General features: G+C 41.4%; 1 protein-coding gene across 2 annotated transcripts; it reads right to left on the reverse strand.

Moving 5' to 3' along the window:
• Positions 1-399: 399 nt before the first annotated feature.
• Positions 400-21,825, reverse strand: sfxn5a (sideroflexin 5a). 2 transcript variants are annotated; one of them, XM_080783808.1, is made up of 14 exons: positions 21,648-21,825; positions 20,669-20,737; positions 18,110-18,187; positions 17,048-17,074; positions 16,013-16,067; positions 14,130-14,155; positions 13,814-13,867; positions 13,441-13,497; positions 12,452-12,517; positions 10,400-10,490; positions 7,119-7,234; positions 6,542-6,627; positions 2,663-2,780; positions 400-809 (listed from the first exon to the last, which is right to left on the reverse strand). In XM_080783808.1, the coding sequence occupies exons 1-14, from the start codon at positions 21,693-21,695 to the stop codon at positions 732-734; spliced, it is 969 nt and encodes a 322-aa protein (XP_080639934.1). In that variant the 5' UTR covers positions 21,696-21,825; the 3' UTR covers positions 400-731. The 2 variants fall into 2 exon arrangements, with proteins under 2 accessions (XP_080639934.1, XP_080639935.1); XM_080783809.1 differs by lacking the exons at positions 400-809; positions 2,663-2,780 and adding an exon at positions 5,007-5,179.
• Positions 21,826-22,153: the final 328 nt, after the last annotated feature.

The raw sequence follows: 22,153 nt of genomic DNA on the forward strand, positions 1-22,153 counted from the left end.
TATTAGCACCCCTCACTTCACATAGGTGTGGTTTTTTTTATAACCATGAGGAATATTGATCACATTAACAAGGGAAAACATTTTTTTAAACACTGACCATATTAATATTATAATAGTAATATGAATTAGCAGCACATTATAATATTAATTAATATTAAAATGGTGTCTACTATAATAATTACTGATTGTGTTCCATTTTTTCCATGAGAATATGCCAGATTCTTACTCTTAACTCTTTGGCATCAATTTCAATCTAAACATAACTGCATACATTATTGTATATCTCTGCTGTCGGGATGAAACCTCATAACTCCAAAATGTTCATTGTTCAGGAAATGAAAATTTTACATTTTTCAGGAAATTAAGAAAACCTTATATTTTATTTTTATATTATAAAACAAAGCAATACAGCCTCATCAAAGTTGGTGTTGTAACTTTATATATTGTCAATTACTTCCATGAGTGGGAGAGGTGGTGGAGTTAGTTGCTTTAGCAGACATTTTGAGGGTCCAATGGAGTTAAGAGGTTTTGTCCAAAGCACTTTTTACTACTTTCCATTGGTTCGATATTTTCGAAACAACAGACAGATGTGGTGTTCAATAGCACTGATTTATGCAAAAAATATCAAAAACCAAAAAATGGAGTTATCAGGTTTCCTCCCAACAGCAACGTCGGAAGGGTTTATTGCACACATCACACATCATCTTACATGTTTTGGTTAAATGGATCCTTCACAGCCCCTTATTGTATGTCACAAGCTTACAATCAGTTGCCATGGCAATCTCTGGCTCCAGTTGACTCACATTGATCTGGGAGGGGACAGAAAAAATAAGTCAATACTCAATAGTGCATAAAATCTGGCATGTGATGTTAGATACAGCATGTTTACATATACAATGTGACAGACATATGTCATCTCCATACATCGCTGCTTAAATATATGCAACAGTTTCATTTATAGACTAAATGTTTCATTAAAGGCTTTTAATATTCGGCTTTTGCTGCTAATATGGACACAGCAGCCAATTTGGCAGATTAAAGTCTAATTTTGAGACTCGCAACTCCTAATATTTGAACCAGAGACAGATGGCTGTGACTCTGAGGCAGAATTCTAATCAAGACATCATGGTAGGTGTGAAACATGGAAGTGGGACAAATTGAGAGTAGGTGGGGTAGAGCGGTGGGAGCAGAGCAGAAGAGTGGGGGGATTCATATTGCTTTTTTGGAGGGGGAGGGAGTTCTTTTTTTATCGTCTGGTATCCTCGCTAAAGGTGCAAAAAGGACTAGCAGGAGGAACCAGCTACGCTACAGAACGAAGAGTCTGCCTTTCACAGGACTGTTGGCGGCACATATGTCTGAAGTATTTTGCCATATGGCTGTCTGAGTTATTTCCATCAGTAATTAAATCCTAAACATTTTAAAGCCAGCGCTGGCAGGCTCATGTCAGCAAGTCAGTTGGCAGAGAGACAAAGAGAGGGGAGGGAGAGAGAGACAGAGAGAAAGCAAGAGACACATGGAGGAAGAAGTGAAATGATCATGTCAGCCCCTCCTGTTGAGTTGAATGACATGCATTTGATGCTAAAGTTAGATTCTATTCTGCCCGCTAGTGTCGACGGCTTCAATGGCTGAAGCCTGATTTATGCTTTATAGAACGACTCTGTCGCTCGTCAAAAACAAATCATTGTAAGTTGAATATATTATTATTATTGTAGTTATTTTTGGCAAGCGACACAGTCGTACAATGAAGAATAAATGAGCCCCGAGCGGCTACCTGGCAGCTCTGTGCAATGCATGGACAGATCATAATGCAGAGAGAGTCACGGCTCATTAAGGTAGAGTCTCAGTAAAGCTCCACTAGTTAACGGTAAAGGGGTCAGGAGACTTCAGTCATCAATATCAGTCACTGAAACCAATGGAGGAAGCAGACATAAGCAAAGCAATGAAGGCTGTGTATAATTTATCTTGCGTTACATGATGGATAATGGTAAAGGTCAAATTATACTATATATATCACACATATTTCTACTCTAGTAACACATTAGCACGGGAATCTTTCTATCAGCTGAGAGCTGAGTAGGTGAGGTGATCGTCAAGAAGTTTAGATTGTTTCAGCTTTATACAAAGTAGACAGGTGCCGGTCGGGCACCAGCCTACTTGGGAACGATCCAAGTTGGGAATGCACACCCCACCCAGTTATATGCAATACCCGTTGTAACTGTTGTAAGCATTGACAGAGAACCTGTCTGTTAGCCTGTGTCCCTTTTACGACCATATATGATGATCTCTGTCCATGTACCTTTAGGACCATAGACGGTTCTCAAGATAAGCGGCGACAGTTACGCACACTCACTCACTCACTACTAGTATACTCAATATTTTGAAGATCTTCTCTTATGGGGGTCCCTCCCTGGCACAAAATCCTTTCAGATGGGGGTCTGCGTACAGATTTGGGGGGTGGGGTCCTTGACATGATAATGTTTGGGAACCACTCGAGTAGAGTAGAGCAGTAGTTCTCAAAGTGGAGTCTATAGGGATCTCAGATTTATTGAGGGGGTTCCATTTGTACGCTCTCTCACGCTTGAGAACCAGTAGAGTAGAAAGCTTGAGAGTAGTAGAGCAACATAGCATTGATGGACAGAGGAGAGGTATTGTGAAGGAGGACCTGGGACATCTGTGGGAAGAGGCTGATGGCCAGAGGTAGAGCCAACCCGAAGGCAGCCAGACACACCAGGCTGTGGATGGGAAGGACCAGCCGCCGATGCCTCTGAAGTAGAGGGAGCCTGGACGGACACAAATCACACCCGTGTGAAGTGAGGGGCGCTAATATATTAAAGTCTAACTCATGTTGATTAGGTGATGTAATGATGTAAGACAAACGGCGACAACACAAACATTAAATGCAATTAACAATAAAGAGGCAATATGAGTTACATTATGACGTAAATTATGACGTCATTGTCAATGGCATTTACAAAACAAACATTAAACCTGTGTATAGGAGGGGCTAGCGCAAAAATGGAGAAGCAAACAGAATCAAGTACAACAGACTTGTCTTGGAGGCACTGGTCAGCAGACATATTGACAGCTTGCAGAGTTTCTCAAAACAGTAACTACTGTATCACAAATTTGGCATAATTACAGGTGGTCCATGGGAGAATGTTTGAAACGTAAGAAAAACAAATACTAAAATCTATAGCACCTTCGTTAAATGTAAAGATATGTTTAAACAATATTTCATAGGTCAAACAAATCTAAGAAATGTACTATTTTCAAATTAAATATTGTTAAAGGCTTAACTTGACATATTTTGTTATGTGCGGTCTAATGCAATAGGAATGAGAGTGCACAGAGCGCATAGCCTACCTGATGGTCAAGCTGAAGTGACAGTTGTCTGAGCATTATGGTTGAAGACGGGGAAGTAATGGCAAAATGTGATGATGTGGCTTGTTTGGCGAACAAAGTGTCATTTCATCCTCTTGCAAGCTTGTTAGTAATTAGGTAGCCTCGATACCCATGCTTTCATTTCGCATGGGCTGCACTGGCCTAAAAGTGGGAGTCAACCCTTCCGCGTAGGCATCGCTCCAAATGATGTGACGTCAGGGCTCTGAGCGGTGTGCACCCCTCAAAATAACACTGAGGAAATCATTACCAGTGGAACTTCAAACGAGGCTATGCGAGGAAAATGAGGAGAATGGCTGAAGAACCCAACACACCGTCTAAGAAAAAAACCAACATGTGCCGACTCTGTGGAAATAACTATAAAAAGCACAATAACAGTGCTGCACTGGGGGGGGGGGGGGGGGAGACCGGGGCTGACGGACAGATCGGTGAACCAATCAGGGTGTGCGCAAATCTGAGCCGCGACCCTCCCATCTAGGCCAGAAAGGTCTAGCGTTAGCTCAGGCTAGTAATTACATCACACTGTGATAGAAAAACCATTATATATGACTCACATGATATCTTTTACAAAGTAATAATGTTTCTGTTTCTTGACACCGGACGTACCAAGTGTCGTTAAAAAAACGAATAGTTGTATGCACTGACTATATACTGTATGTAAACTTTTGGTTTTGGTCTGGTATTTTCAAGTTAAACACGTTTTTCTTAAAATCAAAATTTCCCTGGTTGCCTGTGTGTGCCGCTGAGTGACATTCAAAGTCAAACCCCTTGGGCCTCTTAAAAGCTGTTCATACTCCATTGTATAACTTCCCCAAAACATGGCCACCAGTTGGAAAACATTAATTGTCCACCAGGCCGAAGGCATAGGGAGAGAGTATGCTTTGTGAAATCTTTTACGGACTTTCCTACTAGGCTGAGGAATATATCCCACGCTTTTCACATTGGCCTGTTATAGCGCCACCAACAGGTGGATTTTTGCAAAAATCATCCAATTGCCATCCAAGACATAAGAAGAAATGTCATCCTTTTCACATTGGCCTATTATAGCGCCACCAGGAGGCCACAACCTGACCTGGCCCTGGTGGAGACCTGTGCATCAAGGGGCACTTTTTCTAGTTGTTTTCTCTTTACTCAGAAAAACATCCTTTTGGAGGCGCATGGTTTTGGTCTCTGATATCTCTATCCCACTCCCTCTACTCAAACTCTCACTTTTTGCCGTTTTCGTACAATAATCCCCTGTTCAGAGTGTGGGACAGCGTGCTCAGCGGGCGCTCCAGATAGGCCCTCTCTGCTCTCTCCTCCTTCTACAAGCGACGCCTCTTCTCCTTAACGAGGAGAGCTACTGCCTAATGAGGGAGCTCATTAACACATATGGCTGCCATGGTTTAATTAGCACACACACACACACACACACACACACACACACACACACACACACACACACACACACACACACACACACACACACACACACACACACACACACACACACACACACACACAGCAAGGTATGTGAGAGGCACAGGGTTACTGAGGTGATTGGGGAGAAGAGATGGAGGATGACACACACACACTCTCAAAAGCCTCAGCATCTGGTTAGTGTCCGCAGAGCGCAGAGTCATACCAAAGTATAAAAATGGTAGCCATTACCTCCATACATTGCATTCAGCATTGAGAGTAGATTGGTTCCTAAGACATACGGTACTTGTGTCATGTCATGCAGGGGGTGTACTGTACATAGGCTGCCGCATCTATGGTCCAGATGTTGATCTGTTGAAGGCTACTTACATGTTGTGAGCTTATATAAAAGTTCTGAAAATGTTCGCCTATTGGCCAAAATATGGACGCCAGGTTGAAATGCAAAGGTTACAAAGAAATGAAAATACAAGTTGCTTCTAGTTGAGAATATGAAGAGTAGCACAGCTATACTGGAGAGAGGAAGACAGAGAAGGGGGTTTGCAGCCATTGCCCCAACCCAGCTCTCAACGATGTAATCCATCACTGGGGGGCCGTCTAGGTACCTCACTCTGTCCCCTTGTTCTCGCTCCATTGAAAGCCAGTGAAGGCAAGCTGACATGGAGGATGGCTGAGCAAAACACTACTCACCTGCAGCCACAGTCACCCTAACACATGCACACGCACCCACCCACACACACACCTGCAGCCACAGTCACCCTAACACATGCACCCACCCACCCACCCACACCCACACACACACACACACACACACACACACACACACACACACACACACACACACACACACACACACACACACACACACACACACACACACACACACACACACACACACACACACACACACACACACACACACACACACACACACACACAAACTCACTCCAGGCTTTCCCTTTCCCACTCTCTCTTGTCCCCCTCCCCCATGGTTCAATCATTCAAGTGCTAGGAATCCTAAACACACCTGGGCAGTCAGTGCCGCCATCGCGACAGCTGCTGTCAGAGGCTCTCTAAGACGGCCACATTCCTCGGCAGGTCCGCAGGTACAGTTAGGCCGTCTATCACGGGACATTTCCACATAAACACAACGCATTGCTAATGGATCATTAGAGTCACATCAAACAAGGGCAGAGTCAATCCAGTCTAAAGCGGTCAGGTAATCGCCAGTGGGCTTATATTAAATAATGACATGGTCTGGGATGAAGGGAATGGATGTGACATGCTGAAACAGCCAGCCGTTATGCTGTAGGAGCCAGTTAGTCCCTTGGATTTCCACTGGAGAACACTGACATCACCACATTTGGAGTGACACCCCTCTGCACTGCTATTGGTTAGCGAAATACAACTTGGCTCCCACTTCCTATGCCAGATTCTCCATTTTGAGCCGAATGCGAACGAAAATAAAAGCCTGGATACCGAGGATAATATTGCAGTAATGCAATAATTGCACCAATGAATGGGCTTGTGTGACTAAATATTTAATAACTACATTGGATCTATTGGAAAACTGCTTATTTTTTTCCATTTCCTGAAATTGTTTTGGACATGCAAGGTTTACACAGCGAGGATAGGAAATGTCCTATAATTTACCTTATTCGTTTAAGGTTTCATAAAATATAAATTATATTTGGTATATTCTACCCAGTGTTGATAATGTACTTACTTCTCCAGTGCAGTCATGACCATGGGAGGAAGTACTAGGATTGGCATGGGTAGAACCACCCTAGTCAGGGCTGTCTCCATAAGTGCCTGTCATGAAAACATGTTTATTGTAGGCTGTCACCAACTATGCTGCATCCTACACGGTTTTAAATGAATGGATTACATTTAGTACATAACCACATGACAAGTTAACCAAGTACGGTATATAGGGTTAAACATTATACTTGATGATTAGGGTCTCCCAAAGGTCATCCTTTGCCACCAAATTTTAGTTCCCTCTGCACTAAATCTCTTCATCGATATACAAGCTCGGCTATTGTCACGGACTGTTAAACTATATGACATGCCCAGAATAAGGAGGCTACTGTTCAAGTGGTTAATACCTGATATTTGAAATAGGACATTCTGTATAATGAGTACGTTCTACTACTTGATACTTTTATACCAATACTTTGGTACTTTTACTCTAGTACATATTTAATTCTGGACTTTTACTTGTAACAGAGTATTTCTACATTGCAGTATTGATACTTTTACTTGATAAAAACAATTAGAGTACTTCTTCCACCCTTGCTTACGTGTCTGGCAGCCACTTTGGAGGTTCCCACCACATTTCCGTTGTCGTCGAGCACGCTGATGCCTTCTGAGAGCTCAGAGTGTCTCATAAGGACCACATTGAAGACATTGGCAGTAGCTGTGTAGAAGAGAAGATCATTTAGAAAATAACCACTTCATTTATATACATGCTACATGTCTCAGCAGCTCGCTACAGGCTCACTGTGAGCTTGGAGATCTTGTAGATTAGCCTTTTTTTTTTTTTTTTTTTATTCAACATTTTGGGAAAACAGCTTGAACATTGTCGGGGACACCAGGTTGAAAGTGGGTGACAACATGCAGAGAAGGGCTCTGGCAGAAGTGTCAGACTGCAAACAAAAGAAAAGTCAGTAAGACTATTAGACTATCATTGTCTAGTCTACAACTGGTTCATTGTATGTGTCTGGTACATTTCTGTGTGCAGCCTTTGTTATTGTAAACATTATCTGGGTCATGCCTGCTCTACAGAGTTTCACTTTTGAGATAGTAAAGTCTTGAAGTGGATTTGCAGACAATGCAGCAGAGCCTAAAATCACCTCAAATCAGTTTGCACACCGTTGCGGAGAACAGTCTAACCCCATTTAAGCTGATATGGATATTAAAATAATCAGATATTCTGTAATGTATTACGTGAAAATATTATTTATATTATATTATTTATTATATATTAAAATAGTGAGTGATAGTAATAATAGCAGCAGAATTACATCACCACAATTACCACTTCTATTGTGAAAATACCGTTTTTTTGGTGGTTGTATATTGATGGTGAACATTGGCATAAGATGCTGACCTTCCAAAAAAACAGCTGTACGGCAAGTAGTTTTACAGTTTAACACTACTCTCCTGCTGTGCATGTGTGACTCTGACTGTGTGAGCCACAGCCCCCACAAACAGGCAATCTAGTCAAGGTTAAAGCAGTGGTGTTGTCAACCTGTGATGTATTCACAAAATGAACACAAATGTATATGTTAATATAGATAGACCTGTCTCCTTGACTCTAATAGGAATACGGAAAAAACTCATTTTAGAGAGTTTAGCGTTAGTGCCACGGGCCTTTTTAATTTAAGACAACAGCGTTTCGGACTTATCTTTACTGAGGGCCTTCAGGCCTGTCGGCCTGCAGCGCCAGTGGAATTCAATTGACTGAGCAAATAGCTCTTTTTACCTACAAGGGATTTTTTCTCTCCACCCCAGACCAATTAATAAAGGGACAGATATGAGGGGATTCTGGCAGGGAGAAATGCAAACTAAGAGCAAATGGATCAAATAAGGAGGGGAAAAAAAGATTGCAATTAAAACAAATGAAGGCATCTAAGTCAACTCTACATGATTAATACAATTATTGTGTCTGCAAAGCTAAATTGCACTATGTGGGTGCACGTTTATAATTATTGTCAATAATTACATTAATATGCATTCTAATTGGCATCTAATAAATGAAAGTACACTAATGGAAATGCAGACAAAGCGTCTAAAATGGTCTTCTCACGGCATTACACCACAAATATCATACGTAAATGAGAATGTTTGTTCAAGAAGACAAATTAAAAATGAATTATCCCTGTGTATTTCTGGAGGGATAGCCTCCCTGCTCCAGTTAAGGTCTTCGTCACAATCTAAATGAATGACAGACAGCTGCTTGATTAGGTTATTACAAATACATCTACCCCCTTAAGTAAGAAGTCACATAAAACAGGGGGGTTGGACATTTTAAAAGGCACTTTTTACTTGCTCCGTTCAATTAGCCATTTTAATTACCTTTGATGTGAGACCCGTACCAGAAAACAACAAGCACAACCACAACAACAATGAAATAACAGAAATCAGGTAAATGAGGCCCTGACATAGAGGCCACTTTAGGAGTAATTATCCAATTTGTTTGCGGTAGCACAGTACTAACGAGGAGCCAATTACCGGGCAAAGAGCGGGTCTGCAGAAACCTGTTGATTTAATTAGAGATACCGCCAGGGTATGGGAGGGGCGGGAGCTGGGGGGTGCTTTGGGTTGTGGGGGTGAGGCAAAACAATTTAATTACAAGCTAGCAGCCCCCCGGGCACTCTGGGACACAGTCCTATACCCTAGGGTGTGACTATGTGTTTGGGGTGCTGAGTGTGTGTGTGTGTGTGTGTGTGTGTGTGTGTGTGTGTGTCTGTGTGTGTGTGGGGGGGGGGGGTGACATTAGAAAAAGTGGGGGCCTTGTTGTTGCTACGTATGTCTGACATAACGGACCCTCTCTGCTAGCCTAATTTATACTTGGACGCGCACCAGTGTCGCACACCAAAAATAGTGATCTACAAAAGCTTGTTGTATGTAGGTTATTTTTGCTGCGAGACACTGGTGCGTAACTGATCATATAAGTGGGGAACTGAATACTCCACACACACACCAGCTCTCCCACAGCAGTGTGAGGTGATCCCAATTGTAGAAGGTGTATACACATTTGGTTCAGATTGGTTTTTTAGCTCCAATGACTGGCCGCATGTGTCCCTATGTATGATTGGAGCATGAACAGCTGCATTACCACTGGGCAACCTAAAGTGGCACTGTTGAGCAGCCTAAACACACACATATACACACACACACACACACACACACACACAGCACCGCTCAGTTCGCAGGGGTGCGATTTGTGTTACTATGAAACCCAAATTAGAATATTAACCTAATTACAGAAACTTGACAAATCAATGAAAAGAAAAAAGATCTGATGATTTCTAAACCATGGAGATTGACTTCACTACTTCCTTCCGGGCCTCCACTGAGTGCGTTGTGTCACGTTGCGTTTACTTTGGACGGCGTCATAAAATGAACAGGGGCGAATGGGTGACCGAAGTAAATACAAAATATGTTACTGTGGACGACACCAGTAATAAAGCAATACACTTGTTCACAACAGGGTCCACCATTTTAAATCTATCACAACATTTAGAGACGTACAAATATACACACCCGTGTGAACTGAGTGGTGCAACTCCACTCTCTCTCTCTCTCATATTAGCAGGCAACAGTGCAACACTATCTCTCTCTGTCTCTGGCGCCACTTTTGCCCCTACTGGTACTCTAAACATAGTCACATAGGTTGGGACGGACATTGCTGTTCCTTGCATCACTCAAAAAAAGGAAATCATCATACAGGAAGTGAAAGACATATACAGTGTGGTTTGGGCTTAAATATGCAGTAAGCCCCACCAAAATGCTGATAAAAATTATTTAACTACCAACACAAAAATACTTTGGTCAGGCATTTCTTCAACACACATACCTACTGCTGGAAAGGGAATAAACCTCTGTACCAACAGTCTGGTTGCTGGACTGAAACGGTTAGCTTTCTGGATCAACACGTTCAGCCCTACCTGCAAAAAAAAACACACACACACACACACACACACACACACACACAGTTATAGATGTGCATGGTTGCATACATGTGCAACATTGGAAAAAGTAGCACTTAAGGACTGGAACTTGAAATATTGCAAAGCTGCTGACGGCACCTAGTTCTGGGACTATACAAAGTCAATATTTGGCTCAGATTTGAGCATCCCGTAACTTCCTCCGGATAACAAAGCCTCTTCTCATATAATACACCACCTCCACCATCACCCTTTCATATAATACACCACCTCCACCATCACACCACATCACCCTTTTGCCCTCTAGCTCTCCCGGCCCAGGCAGGGGGTCGTCACCAAGGCATTGGTTTAATTGGAGACGTCCCGCCCCCTCCTGACCTGTCGCCCAACCCCACTGCCCCCCAACTCCGGAAACCTTATGCCTGCTGCTGTTGTCAGGGCCTGAGGGCAAGCGGGCGGATGGGACACCCAGCAGGAAAACTAATTGGCTCAGTTTGAGTCCCTGCGTCTATACTGAGAGGTGTGTCAGGTAGGTATGTGTATGTGAGAGAGAGAGAGAGAGAGAGAGAGAGTGTGAGTGTGTGAGTGAGTGAGAGTGTGTGCAAAGTTTGTGTATCTGGTATTGTGTGTTTATGTCGGAGTGAGTGTCTGTGAACATCCATGTTTATTTTATATTTTCAATCCCATAGCTGGAGCGGTGGGGTGTTGCCTTAGCAACCGGACAAATGTTAAAAGAATTAAGTGGCTTGTAAGGCAGGTGTCTGTGAGTGTCAAGATGTGTGAGCTAGACCAGATGTTCTCATAGTGTGGTTCAGAGACCCCCAGGGATCCTTGAGGGTGAATTAGCTAATATAGCATCAAAATCAGTTTAACCCCCGTCCCCATTTTGTGAGATCTACAAGTTCACAACACGTCAAATGTGTGCGTACAGATTGTTTGTTTTATTTTACAATAAAAAAATGTACAAGCCATCAGGGCTTTTTGTTATCCTTTTAGCATTATTGTACCTACTAGACCTGTACGTGCCAGTCGGCTACTGGCCTACTTGAGAACGATGCAACTTGGGAACCTAATAATACCGTTGTCAACTTGTCATAGCACCTGTTTTAACTGTCTGTCTGTGTCCCACATGGAGATGGAGAATTGGAGGTATCTGTCTGTGTGTGAAGAGGGCAAATTGACTGACTGTGAAAAGGGGACTGGTTAAGTAGGCTAATCAATTGTCAGGTGTGGGGTTGCCATGGCAATCAATTGACTGAGGCAGAGGCTGGAAATGGCACAGGTGAGGGGATTTAGGCTGATTAGGCCCACTGGCAGAGCCTGAGCAGAGCCTTTTGTGGTCGTTCTGGAGAACCGTGGGTCCGACCGACTCGAGGCCGGTCACTGCACTCCCTGTGGGGGTGTGGAACGCGTGTGTCGAATATGAAGTCGTGGGGCAAACGGTTCTCGAGTTACGTGCATTACAACCGTACACACATTGCAGACATGCAGACACGTGGCGCATTTATAGTAGGATGTACTTTTTGCAAACTGTTCATAAAGTATTCAATAAGTCAAACAATGACAACCACTGTGTTAGACTTTTTTGACATAATTTGCTCAGGTTAAAAAGTCATCTGACAATGATTCACAGATTCCTATTTAATGACAACTAATGACACTATTCTCAATGCTTCATTCTATCACATTAATAAGGTAGACAGTGTTTTCCGATAGGGTCACGACTCACGATCAATCTTGGGTCGCAGAGCCGTTTTATTTTATGGGCCGTGGGTAAATATCACATTTTATATTCTTTCCTAACAATTTGTTTTGTTCTTTAACTATGTTCAATAGTTAAAGTAGCAGATGATAGACTTGATTCATATTACATATATTTGCAAGCTTGTATCCTGGGGAGACACCAAATTTAATGTAGATAGACATTTATTTAATAAACTCATAGAATACTGTAAACTCACAGCAATGGAGACTGCACTGGTCACTGCACCCAGGTATCCTTGGAAGAATGTGGAAGCAGGTGCTGGCTTTAGTGACAAGAAGACGGACATGAAGATACAATATCAAATAGAAACATTAGGGCACAATCATGAACCTATTTGATTATTTATTTGCACACATCATAGTACAACATTAATGCATTTCAGACTAAAGCTTTACTACTGTTTGCATATGCTAATAAAAACAACTTTGGCTTCCTGTCCTAAGGTTAATATGAGCATCAAAGCAATATTTTTATTAGCCTATGTATTCCATACATTCAGTAGGGCTAGGCCACACATGGACATATTCAGACATTATCAACTTGCGACAGCAGTCCCGCCCCCGACGAGCAGCCCGGAAGAGAATTTCCAATAATTTTTTCCCATAGATTCTTTATTTATGAAAGAAATAAAATATTGGTGTTTTAATTTATTTATTTTTGTTATAGAGGGCAAGTATAATGTTTTAAGGCACATTTGTCTTATTAGCCAGGGATCCTTTTAACTTCTCTTACCATACCTGGCCCAAAATACTTGAAGTCCTTGTGACAATGTTTGAGTGAGTCAGGTGTGGTCAGGGATATAGGCTACTGCAGTTCTCAGTGGGACCTATAGATGTCTTTGCAGTTGAGTGGATAGGATATTATACTGCACTGGTTCCCAAACAGTGGGTCGGGACTCGGAACCATTTGTGGCTCAGGGAAACATGTTTATGGGTCGCTTTATTTTTTTGTTTCCTACATTTTTGCTTTAAATTTTTATTATTTCAAAACATTTTCCAAAAAAAAAATCCCCAAAAAGCTAACAAAAACAAATTCAATTATTATTTTCAGTAATTTCATAAAATAATAAAAGAAAAATCTAAGAAATTCCATAAACTAGAAAATAAATGTTTAAGAAGTCGTGAAAATAGCTATTTTTACTAGTTTGGGTCCTGGGGAGACTTGGGAACCACTGCTATACTGTACCTTGGATGCATTCCGGTTGCAGTAATTGACACAAGCATTGTGACTCTGGTTTAACCACTGGTAAAAGAAGGTGAAATAACAGATGCAACAATGGGGTTGTTAATATTTAGATAATAAGCACAATTGCAGCATTGTGTTAAGAACTAGCTGTAACAAAGTCAAGACATCATTTCATTCCATTCGTGAAGCCTTACAGGTATACGTGTGATGTGTGGAAAAAAGAAAATACAAATACATGTATAATTCAGCACAAAATACAATGAAATAAAATGAAATATTGTTTTAATTTACTAATCACAGTATATTTTCCCTGTCGGGCAGAAACATTTAATCTCCAAATATCATCAGTGACCATACAGAATTGAGTGATTACCTGCCAGAAGATAGTGGTCACCAGTGTTTGATTGGGAAGAAGGAGACCAACAACCTAAACACAAAAATAACCTCTTAGTAACCATAAAGTTGCATGAATGAATTAACATAGTAAAGATAACAGAAATAACAGTTTCTGGTATCACAGATAGGGAGGTAGGAGTGTAAGATGTAGGAACATTTAACCTAATGGTCTTCATCTCTGGAGACTGTTCCTCATTATGAACTAACATTTGAGTAAAAATAAATAAAAGCAAAAATGCTTGTATGCTCCTAGATATCATCCTGTCAAAATCACATCATTAAACTTTTCTTACCACTGGTGTACCAAATGGGATGAAACCTGTAAAGAAGAAGGAGGGGTGTAAAATCACAATTTCAAGGGATTTGACCACATTGACATCATTGATAATAAAGTTTTGGGGAAAACATCAAAACAATGACAGATTAATCTTTTTTTTTTTTGTCTTTTTGTTTAATGTTTTGGTGTTTCCATTTTACTCCTCCAACCTCCCTCATCTCCCACCTCGTCTTCCTCGTCCAGGACTTCTCTTAACACGTCCAGTGTGCCGGAAGTAGTGCAACCACTCCTATTTACTCCACATTATTGTCTGCTGTTGCATTTCGATGTGCACACTGTGTAACTTTATAGAGGTATCTAAAGAGCAAAAAGTACGTTTCTGAACGAGACTGTCCACGGTTTCCTGTCTGGTAGCCAAATCTCACGATACCCCCGGAACAGAAATGATACCTGCTGCTGTTTAAATCCTCAAATAAAATGATGTAATGTGCACATCGAAAAGCCAGTGATTAGAAAACAAACTGTGATAGGTCTTCTTTTATATTCCTGAACCGATTATATGACACAGGTCTCAATGGTTCATTAATAATGTTTGTTCCAGCTTGCTCCATTCACTGCTTTGTATTCATGTAACTTCCGGTGCGAGATTTGGATCCCATGACAGTGTCATGGCGCAGCACAGTCACGTGACCATGACCTTTCCTTCTCTAAACTTCCTTGCCGTAAACAAGGAAGTGAACAGCTGGGCAACTTGCCTAGCAACGGCCCTGTCAAAAAATAGATTTTAGCGACCGGTTTTATGTCATTATGTCTCTATAAAGATGTGTAATGACATTGTGTTCATTATGTAATTTCTCTCTCTCCTTACCTTTATCATTTCTCTCTCTCCATTGTTCTTCTCTCCAGCAGTTGAATTATCTCTTATCTCTCAATTTCTCATCTGTTTTCCTCATCATTTCTCTATTTGGCTCTAGCATCTTCCCCTCTCAATCTCTTTTTCTCATTCCATCTCTTCTCATCATTCCTCATTCCATTCCTTTGATGTTTTTACATTCTTCATTACTCTCCATCTATTGCCCCTTTCCCCCCCTCCCCGCTCTCCTGTCCATCTCCATGTCTCCGTTTCCAAGGTTGTCTTTCCTCCCGAGAAGGTGTTGAGAAGAACTCAATCACAACACTTCGGTTTCACCCGAGGTCCAACAGTACCTCTTGGTCACTGTGGGGGAGCGTCTCTAATCAGCACCCAGCTGCGAGTGACCTTTCCCAGGTCTGAGATACCCTGAAGAGTCCCTGTGGTGCCCTGACAGTCCCCAGAGGTGGATGACACCACTATGGTGGACCTCATAACAGGCACCCTACAGCTCTGGTAGGATCACACAATAATGTTATAATAAAGAGATAAATATATTATATTCTTATTGCTAAAATGATGCTCTTAATAATTTTGTTGGATGTTGAGATAATGATTAATCACATAGTCTAGTAGCCAGAATGTGAACCCAGACATGAGTACACAAATGTTTTATGTTAGAAATGTTGAGAATGGATTCAGCATCATGAAAATCCCCTAGTTTGACACGTCACATGCTACATAAAGCATGATTTTTGAATATTCTGCCTTCTATAGGTTATTAATGGTATGGTCACAAATTGCTCAACATATGCAAGTTAGCATCCAGCAGTTTCTACATGCTGGGGACCCATACTCAACATTTCTAACATAAAACCTTTGTGTACTCAACATGTCCGGGTTCACCATGGGGGTCTATGGGCTGGCAACTAGACTAACATATATTACTTTGGGGTTTAAAACAGATGCACGCATCGCATGCCATGTATGCATGCACAGGCAGAGAACCACCACCACCCCAGTCTTCAAAGGAAGGTGACTTAATATACCTGACATGCGGAAAGGCATGATGATCTTGTCCCCAGTGTCAGGGTGAATGATAGCCTGTGTTCAAGTGTGCAGTGAATGGAATAGAATAACGTACATGAATACAACCAGCAGAATGAGAATGCAAAATACATATTTGCAACATTATTTGTAACGTTCATATATTGAGTATAAATTTGGTAAATACTACATAATATATTATATTATATAATATATATTCTATTACTGCAGTTTTACTTTCAATATAGCCTATGCATGATGAAATTAGAAATAATAGCTTTATTATACATTTATGTCATTTCATTGGATTTAAATACTACACTCATTTGAAATTAGTACTTTTTTTAGTACATTTAGGGAGTGCCAGATTGGCAGGGCTACCCAATTAGAGTTAGACCATTTTCAACAATCACATTAAAATATTTCAAATTCCAGTATATTTCTAGTATAGTAATATACGTCCTTACGTCGTCTAGCATACTTATCTGTGCACCAGTGCACCACGTACTCAGCACAATGCAGTAAAACCAACAAAAATAAAACGCTTATGGCACTCAAAAAACGAAATATGCTAAATTTTGATTTACTCCACCCAAATCTAGAATATATAAACAGATATTCACAGTAGAGCCATAATATCTCTGAGTTACAGATTGACAGGTGAAGAGGGACAGACTGAGATACTGCTATTGAGAATTTCCCCGTTAAGTCATTGCGACATCACTAAGTGATATACGTGCTGACTAAACAGACACATGTTTAGCTGAACTACAAAGCACTGGTGTCAGTTTCTTGGCCAATTCAGTGACACCTCACCAAGACAAACACGGATAACACTGATAATGATCTCAAGATTTGTTTTTGTGTGCGCGTGTGTGTGTGTGTGTGTGTGTGTGTGTGTGTGTGTGTGACGTGTGTGTGTGTGTGTGTGTGTGTGTGTGTGTGTGTGTGTGTGTGTGTGTGTGTGTGCGCATGCGAGCGTGCGTGTGAATGAGAGACAGAGAATGAAAGAGTGAAATGAAAGAAGCATGTTTTACCTGTTTTATTTTCTGAGCTTGCCAAAGCTGAAAAATAAACAACAAATAGACTAATTAAATTAGAACCCACTTCAGCCCATCACAAGATGATCCATATCATTCATTCCAAGTATAGTAACCCAACCGTGCACCCAAAACATTAAGTACAGTAAATACAAGGATCTTTATCACAAAATGTCATGAGTAACGTGTATTGCCAAGCTTTGGGCCATGTTCCACTATGTTGCATTGAATATTCCCTGAAAAGCACATTCACATTTAATGACCTCATTAGTATTTACAATACTTTGTGTCTGTGTTGTAAACTAAACTACCCCAAGTCTATCGATAACCTCTGACGTTAGCAGAAATGCAGGTCTTTACTTACGTAATTTTAGTTGGATGACAACATTACAAAATCAAATCTGGTTGAGTGCTGCCTTTAATATAATTTATTGTCTATAGCACTGGTTCTTAAAGTGGGGTCCAGGTAACCCTCAGGGTTCTTGATGAGATTCCAGGGGGTCCCCAGCAAAATGAGGAACAGTCCAAACACTTATCTTTTCAGAAATGTAAAAATACAGTAGCTGATCTACAAGCGTTGTGAGCTTGTAGATCGGCTATTTTGGAAATATTTCTGTGGGTCTGTGGCCAAGGTCAATTTGGGGGACCTTGACATGGAAATGTTTGAGAGCCACTGGTGCATTAGTTTGGAGACATGTGGCAGTGGGTTCAGGTAGATTTCCATACTTGCTTAAAGAGTCTCATGGAACTCATCTGGCCTTTGACCCTTCCAACACACCTGGTTTCCCCTGACAGCCCCCACCCCTTTGTCTGTGACCAGTCAACACATCCTGAACACACCGCAGTGTCCTTTTTCAAAAACAACACACAGCCACAGACAACAGAGAGTAAAAGAAGAACGCCTGACTACTTAAGACGCTCTTCAAAGGCTCGTCAAAGGGGAAATGCTTTTCATTTACTCGGGGACGATCCATTTACCAATTCCTGATCGCGTTCACAGACCTGAGACCAGTCAAACGAGAAGTGTGTTGTGTGTTGTTGAATGAGTGCTGAGCTTACCTGAGCATCTGTCACCCCTGGAGGCAGAGTTCCGTGTTTATAATGCTCGAGGAGTTCCACACACTCCTGGAGGCGTTTCTAGATCAGCAAAATAAATAGAGACATTTGGGTTTCATGGTCATGGCTGAAATATATACATTTTTAATGTACAGCATAAAGTGATACTGACTGTTGAACACATTATTTTATTGCATTTTAATAATTTTATTTATCAATATTAAGCAGTTGTTGTTGGCTGTTAAAGATAAGAATGAAATATTTAGCCAATATTCTATATTTCTGTACTGGTTATAATAATACAATGAAGAATCTGTATATTCAATTATAGATGAATAATCCGTCCAAAAACTGTCAAATAAAGGCAATAGCAGCAACCCATTCCAAATAACGTTGAACCACTTAAGGCCTATACTTTGTCATACGATGGATAGGGAAAAAAATCACACTTGTGTGAAGTGAGGGGCGCTCTTATCATCTACATCATATCACATTCTGTGCTCAGCCAATCAAATCATTTCCGTGGTACACACAGACACACAAAGCTGGGCATAGGAGGGGCTAGTACCCCTCAAAGATGTGGCGTGGTTTGAAGTTATAGGTCTGCTATTTTCACTATTTAAAAAGTTTCCCTATAATTTCATGCCTGAAATAGGGACACCAGGCAGGTTGAAAGTGGCTAAGGTCTGACTTCAACTGCAGTAAGAGGTTATTTCTAATTCTTCTACACGGTTCAGTGTGATAATTGCATTTCAGTGTGACTATCATGCTGATTTTCAGTTGACAAATGAATTTCCTAAAAGGTAATGAGCATCGATCTATGGTGTGATCATTGACTAATGCTGAGCACAATACAGGGTCATATGGTCCAATTTGGTCTAATTATCTTAGCTTAGCTTAGCGCGCGTGCATGTGTGTGTGTCCTTGCACACCTCGTGTACATGTGCCACAACATTAAATGTGTGTGACTTCACATGGACATTTGCCTGTATGTGCAAAAACAAGGGCCAACTCTGCTCCACTCCTCATCATTAGGGGCAAGTTGAGGCTATGTCTGGCCCAGCGGGGTGCAGGAGTTGGGGGAAGAGGGAGCTCTCTCTCACACACACACGCACGCACGCACGGACGCACGCACGCACGCTCCACCCCTCACAGCTGCCCCACATGTCCACACCTCATCTCATCCCAGGAGGCTCTGCTGCTATTACTGTCAGCAATGAGGCTGCTAACAGCTTCATTACCCAGGGCACTGATGACTGCACTGCACTGCACTCCCTCCTAAAGCCAAACCCACCACCAATGCCACCTGGGCACAGGGGGAAATATTATGCCAGACGTGCCCAGCCCCAGAGATGATGTGGTCGCAAAAAGTCCCCTGCATGAACTGATTGAGTCCTGCCTCTGCCTTTCTCCTGGGCCTAGAAATGTTTTTTTTTATCTCCCAATGTACACTGTCAAATCCACTGTTTTTGAGTGGTGCAACCACTCATTAATGAGCGAGTATGACTATTAGTACCAGTAGGGGGCGCTGTTGTGCCAGAAACAGAGAGAGAGATAGTGCTGTACTGTTGCCTGCTAATGAGAGAGAGAGAGGGGGGGGGGGGGACTGAGAGGGGAGTTGCAACACTCAGTTCACACGGGTGTAATTTTTATTTAACTCCGAGTGTGTACAAATGGAACTGTTTCATATTTGTTTTCTCAAGACAAGAGTTACAGACCCAAAATGGTCCCTGGGCCTAGACCTGACTTGAACAGACAGTGCTATAAACCAGTGGTTCACAACCTTTTCAGGCTGTGTGACTCCCCAAAATAATCATATTTAAACTGGGGAGTGGGGACCCCCTCCACCCTGATAAGCACTTAGAATGTAGGAGTTGAGGCATTCAATTTACCGGTAGTTTGACTCGATTTCACAGATAAATAATGTGAAAATAGGAGATCTATTGGGAATTTTCACAATTATTTCCTATTTCTTATATTATTTGTCAATTTTGGCCATTGTTTGACCAGTTATTATAGTATTTTATTGTTTGTTGGTTACTTTTAACCCAGTAACAGTCTTTTTTTTTAGGTATTAAAATTAAAATATCTTTAAAAAAGTCCTTAGATTGTCACTTCACTGTCACATGGATACCACCCAAACTCACGCGGGGACCCCAAACCGTTGGGTCTGCCACAGTAAAGAATTGAGAAGATGATTATAATTTTTTTTACAGATACAGAGATGTCCATATATAGGTACAATAAGAGTATAATGAGTACTCTGACAAATCCCCCGAAACTATGACTCAAGACACAACTGCCGTATCGGTGGTGCAACATATGGTGTGAGGACCGCCTAGCGGAACAAAGTTGTCTAACTTGTCTAGTAGAAAATAAAGTACACTACTGACTACATACATGATGATGATTAAGCAGGGGAAGGGTTTGTGGTGCTGATGTTGATGACGTTAACAAGCATACAAACTAATAAAAATGGCATGTTAAAGTTCCAAGTAGTTATTACATAATATTTGGTTATCTGTATCTGTATATAAAGGCTCTTAAGGCTCTGTAGCCTACCTCAGTCGCAAAGAGTGTGCTGGGGTCAATCACATCCAGGAAATGTCTGAATCGTCCAAAGAAAGTGTTCTGAAAGAAAGAGAGAAGGGGGGGGGGGGATTATTATCAGGCCAAATACATTGGGATTGTGCCTTTAATTCAGGAACTCACACGTGTCTCTCTCCACCCTACCAGACGACATGGGCACTGGCAGCTGTCGCAGAGTAAATTGTGACACCACAGAACGCCAGTTGTTTTATCACGCCAGGTGGAGGCTCCTCATTAATACCTCCTCAAACTGTTCCCCCATCCACCCTCTCCCTCTCTCTCTCTTTTCAGAGGAACGAAGCAGTTCACATCCATGGCAATTAAAAATTTCAAAGGCTGTGCCAGAAATGTATCACTTTATCATTTATTCCTAATAGTATAAGTTGTATGGGAGGGGGAGAGAGGGGCAACGTCCATTCACTTCAGACTTAATTACAGCAGTCTAATTTGAATGAAAATCTGGCAACTGCCAAACTGTTGTGCCTCGCAACTTCATGAACATATGGCCAGGCTAGTTCAAAATGTCTTGGTGTGGAAACTGGGTATCAAATCTATTTTTTAATCTGACCAATAGAGGTCCCCGTTGGAACAACGGTAGCCTACCACTCACTCAACCATGATCCATTCCATTCACATCTCAGAGTCACGAGTGTCCACCTTTACTCCAGTTGCATTGAGTTATGCTGCACCTTGCACCTGCAACACTATCATTTAGGAAAGCTTTTGCGCATCATGTGTGAAATTCTAAGCATTTAGACTGGGGGAAATACATTAAATACTAGGAAAGTCTATTCATATAGAATTACTTAAAGTATCATTTGAACGTCACCAGTTTTCACATTCAATCTGGCGAATTTGAGAAGTTTGGATATATTTCATTAATGTGTTTATGTGGTCAATACTACAGTATAGTGCATGAAATTCATGAAAATAATTCAAAATTCCAAACTACCTGGTCGAAACGTGACTTTCCAAACACGAATGTCGTATTCTCTGACATTTTGCAGGGTGCAGCTGAAAAGCAGCGCAAATCACCCGAATTCACAAGCACAACTCAGCAACTTGTTAGTTTACTGTTCTAACTTTTGACCATTTACGACTAGATGCTAGCAGCTAGCAGCCGTGTTGGATTTAGTATGTCGCGCCGTCAACAGTGGAATTCTTGGTAATGTCGTTTTTAAGGCTGGCTAGGCAAAACAGGAAGTATTGACATTTGACTACATTTCCCAGTGGAACATCTGATATTTTAGTTTTTATAACAAATATAAAAATATATAATTCGTGGGTAACGTATTTGATGACGGCGCAAATCCCAGTGGCAGATTATACTTCTTTCAATATTTTAAACAATGTTTAGCAATATACTCTGACTTGTTTTTAGTCTAGGCCCCCCCCCTGCCTAGGGGGGAAACGGGGAAACATAGCCCTCTAGTGGTAGACTTTAATTTTAGTAGTGCT

This window comes from Protomyctophum bolini (assembly GCF_963924005.1).
Source record: "Protomyctophum bolini genome assembly, chromosome: 15".
NCBI lineage: Eukaryota > Metazoa > Chordata > Actinopteri > Myctophiformes > Myctophidae > Protomyctophum > Protomyctophum bolini.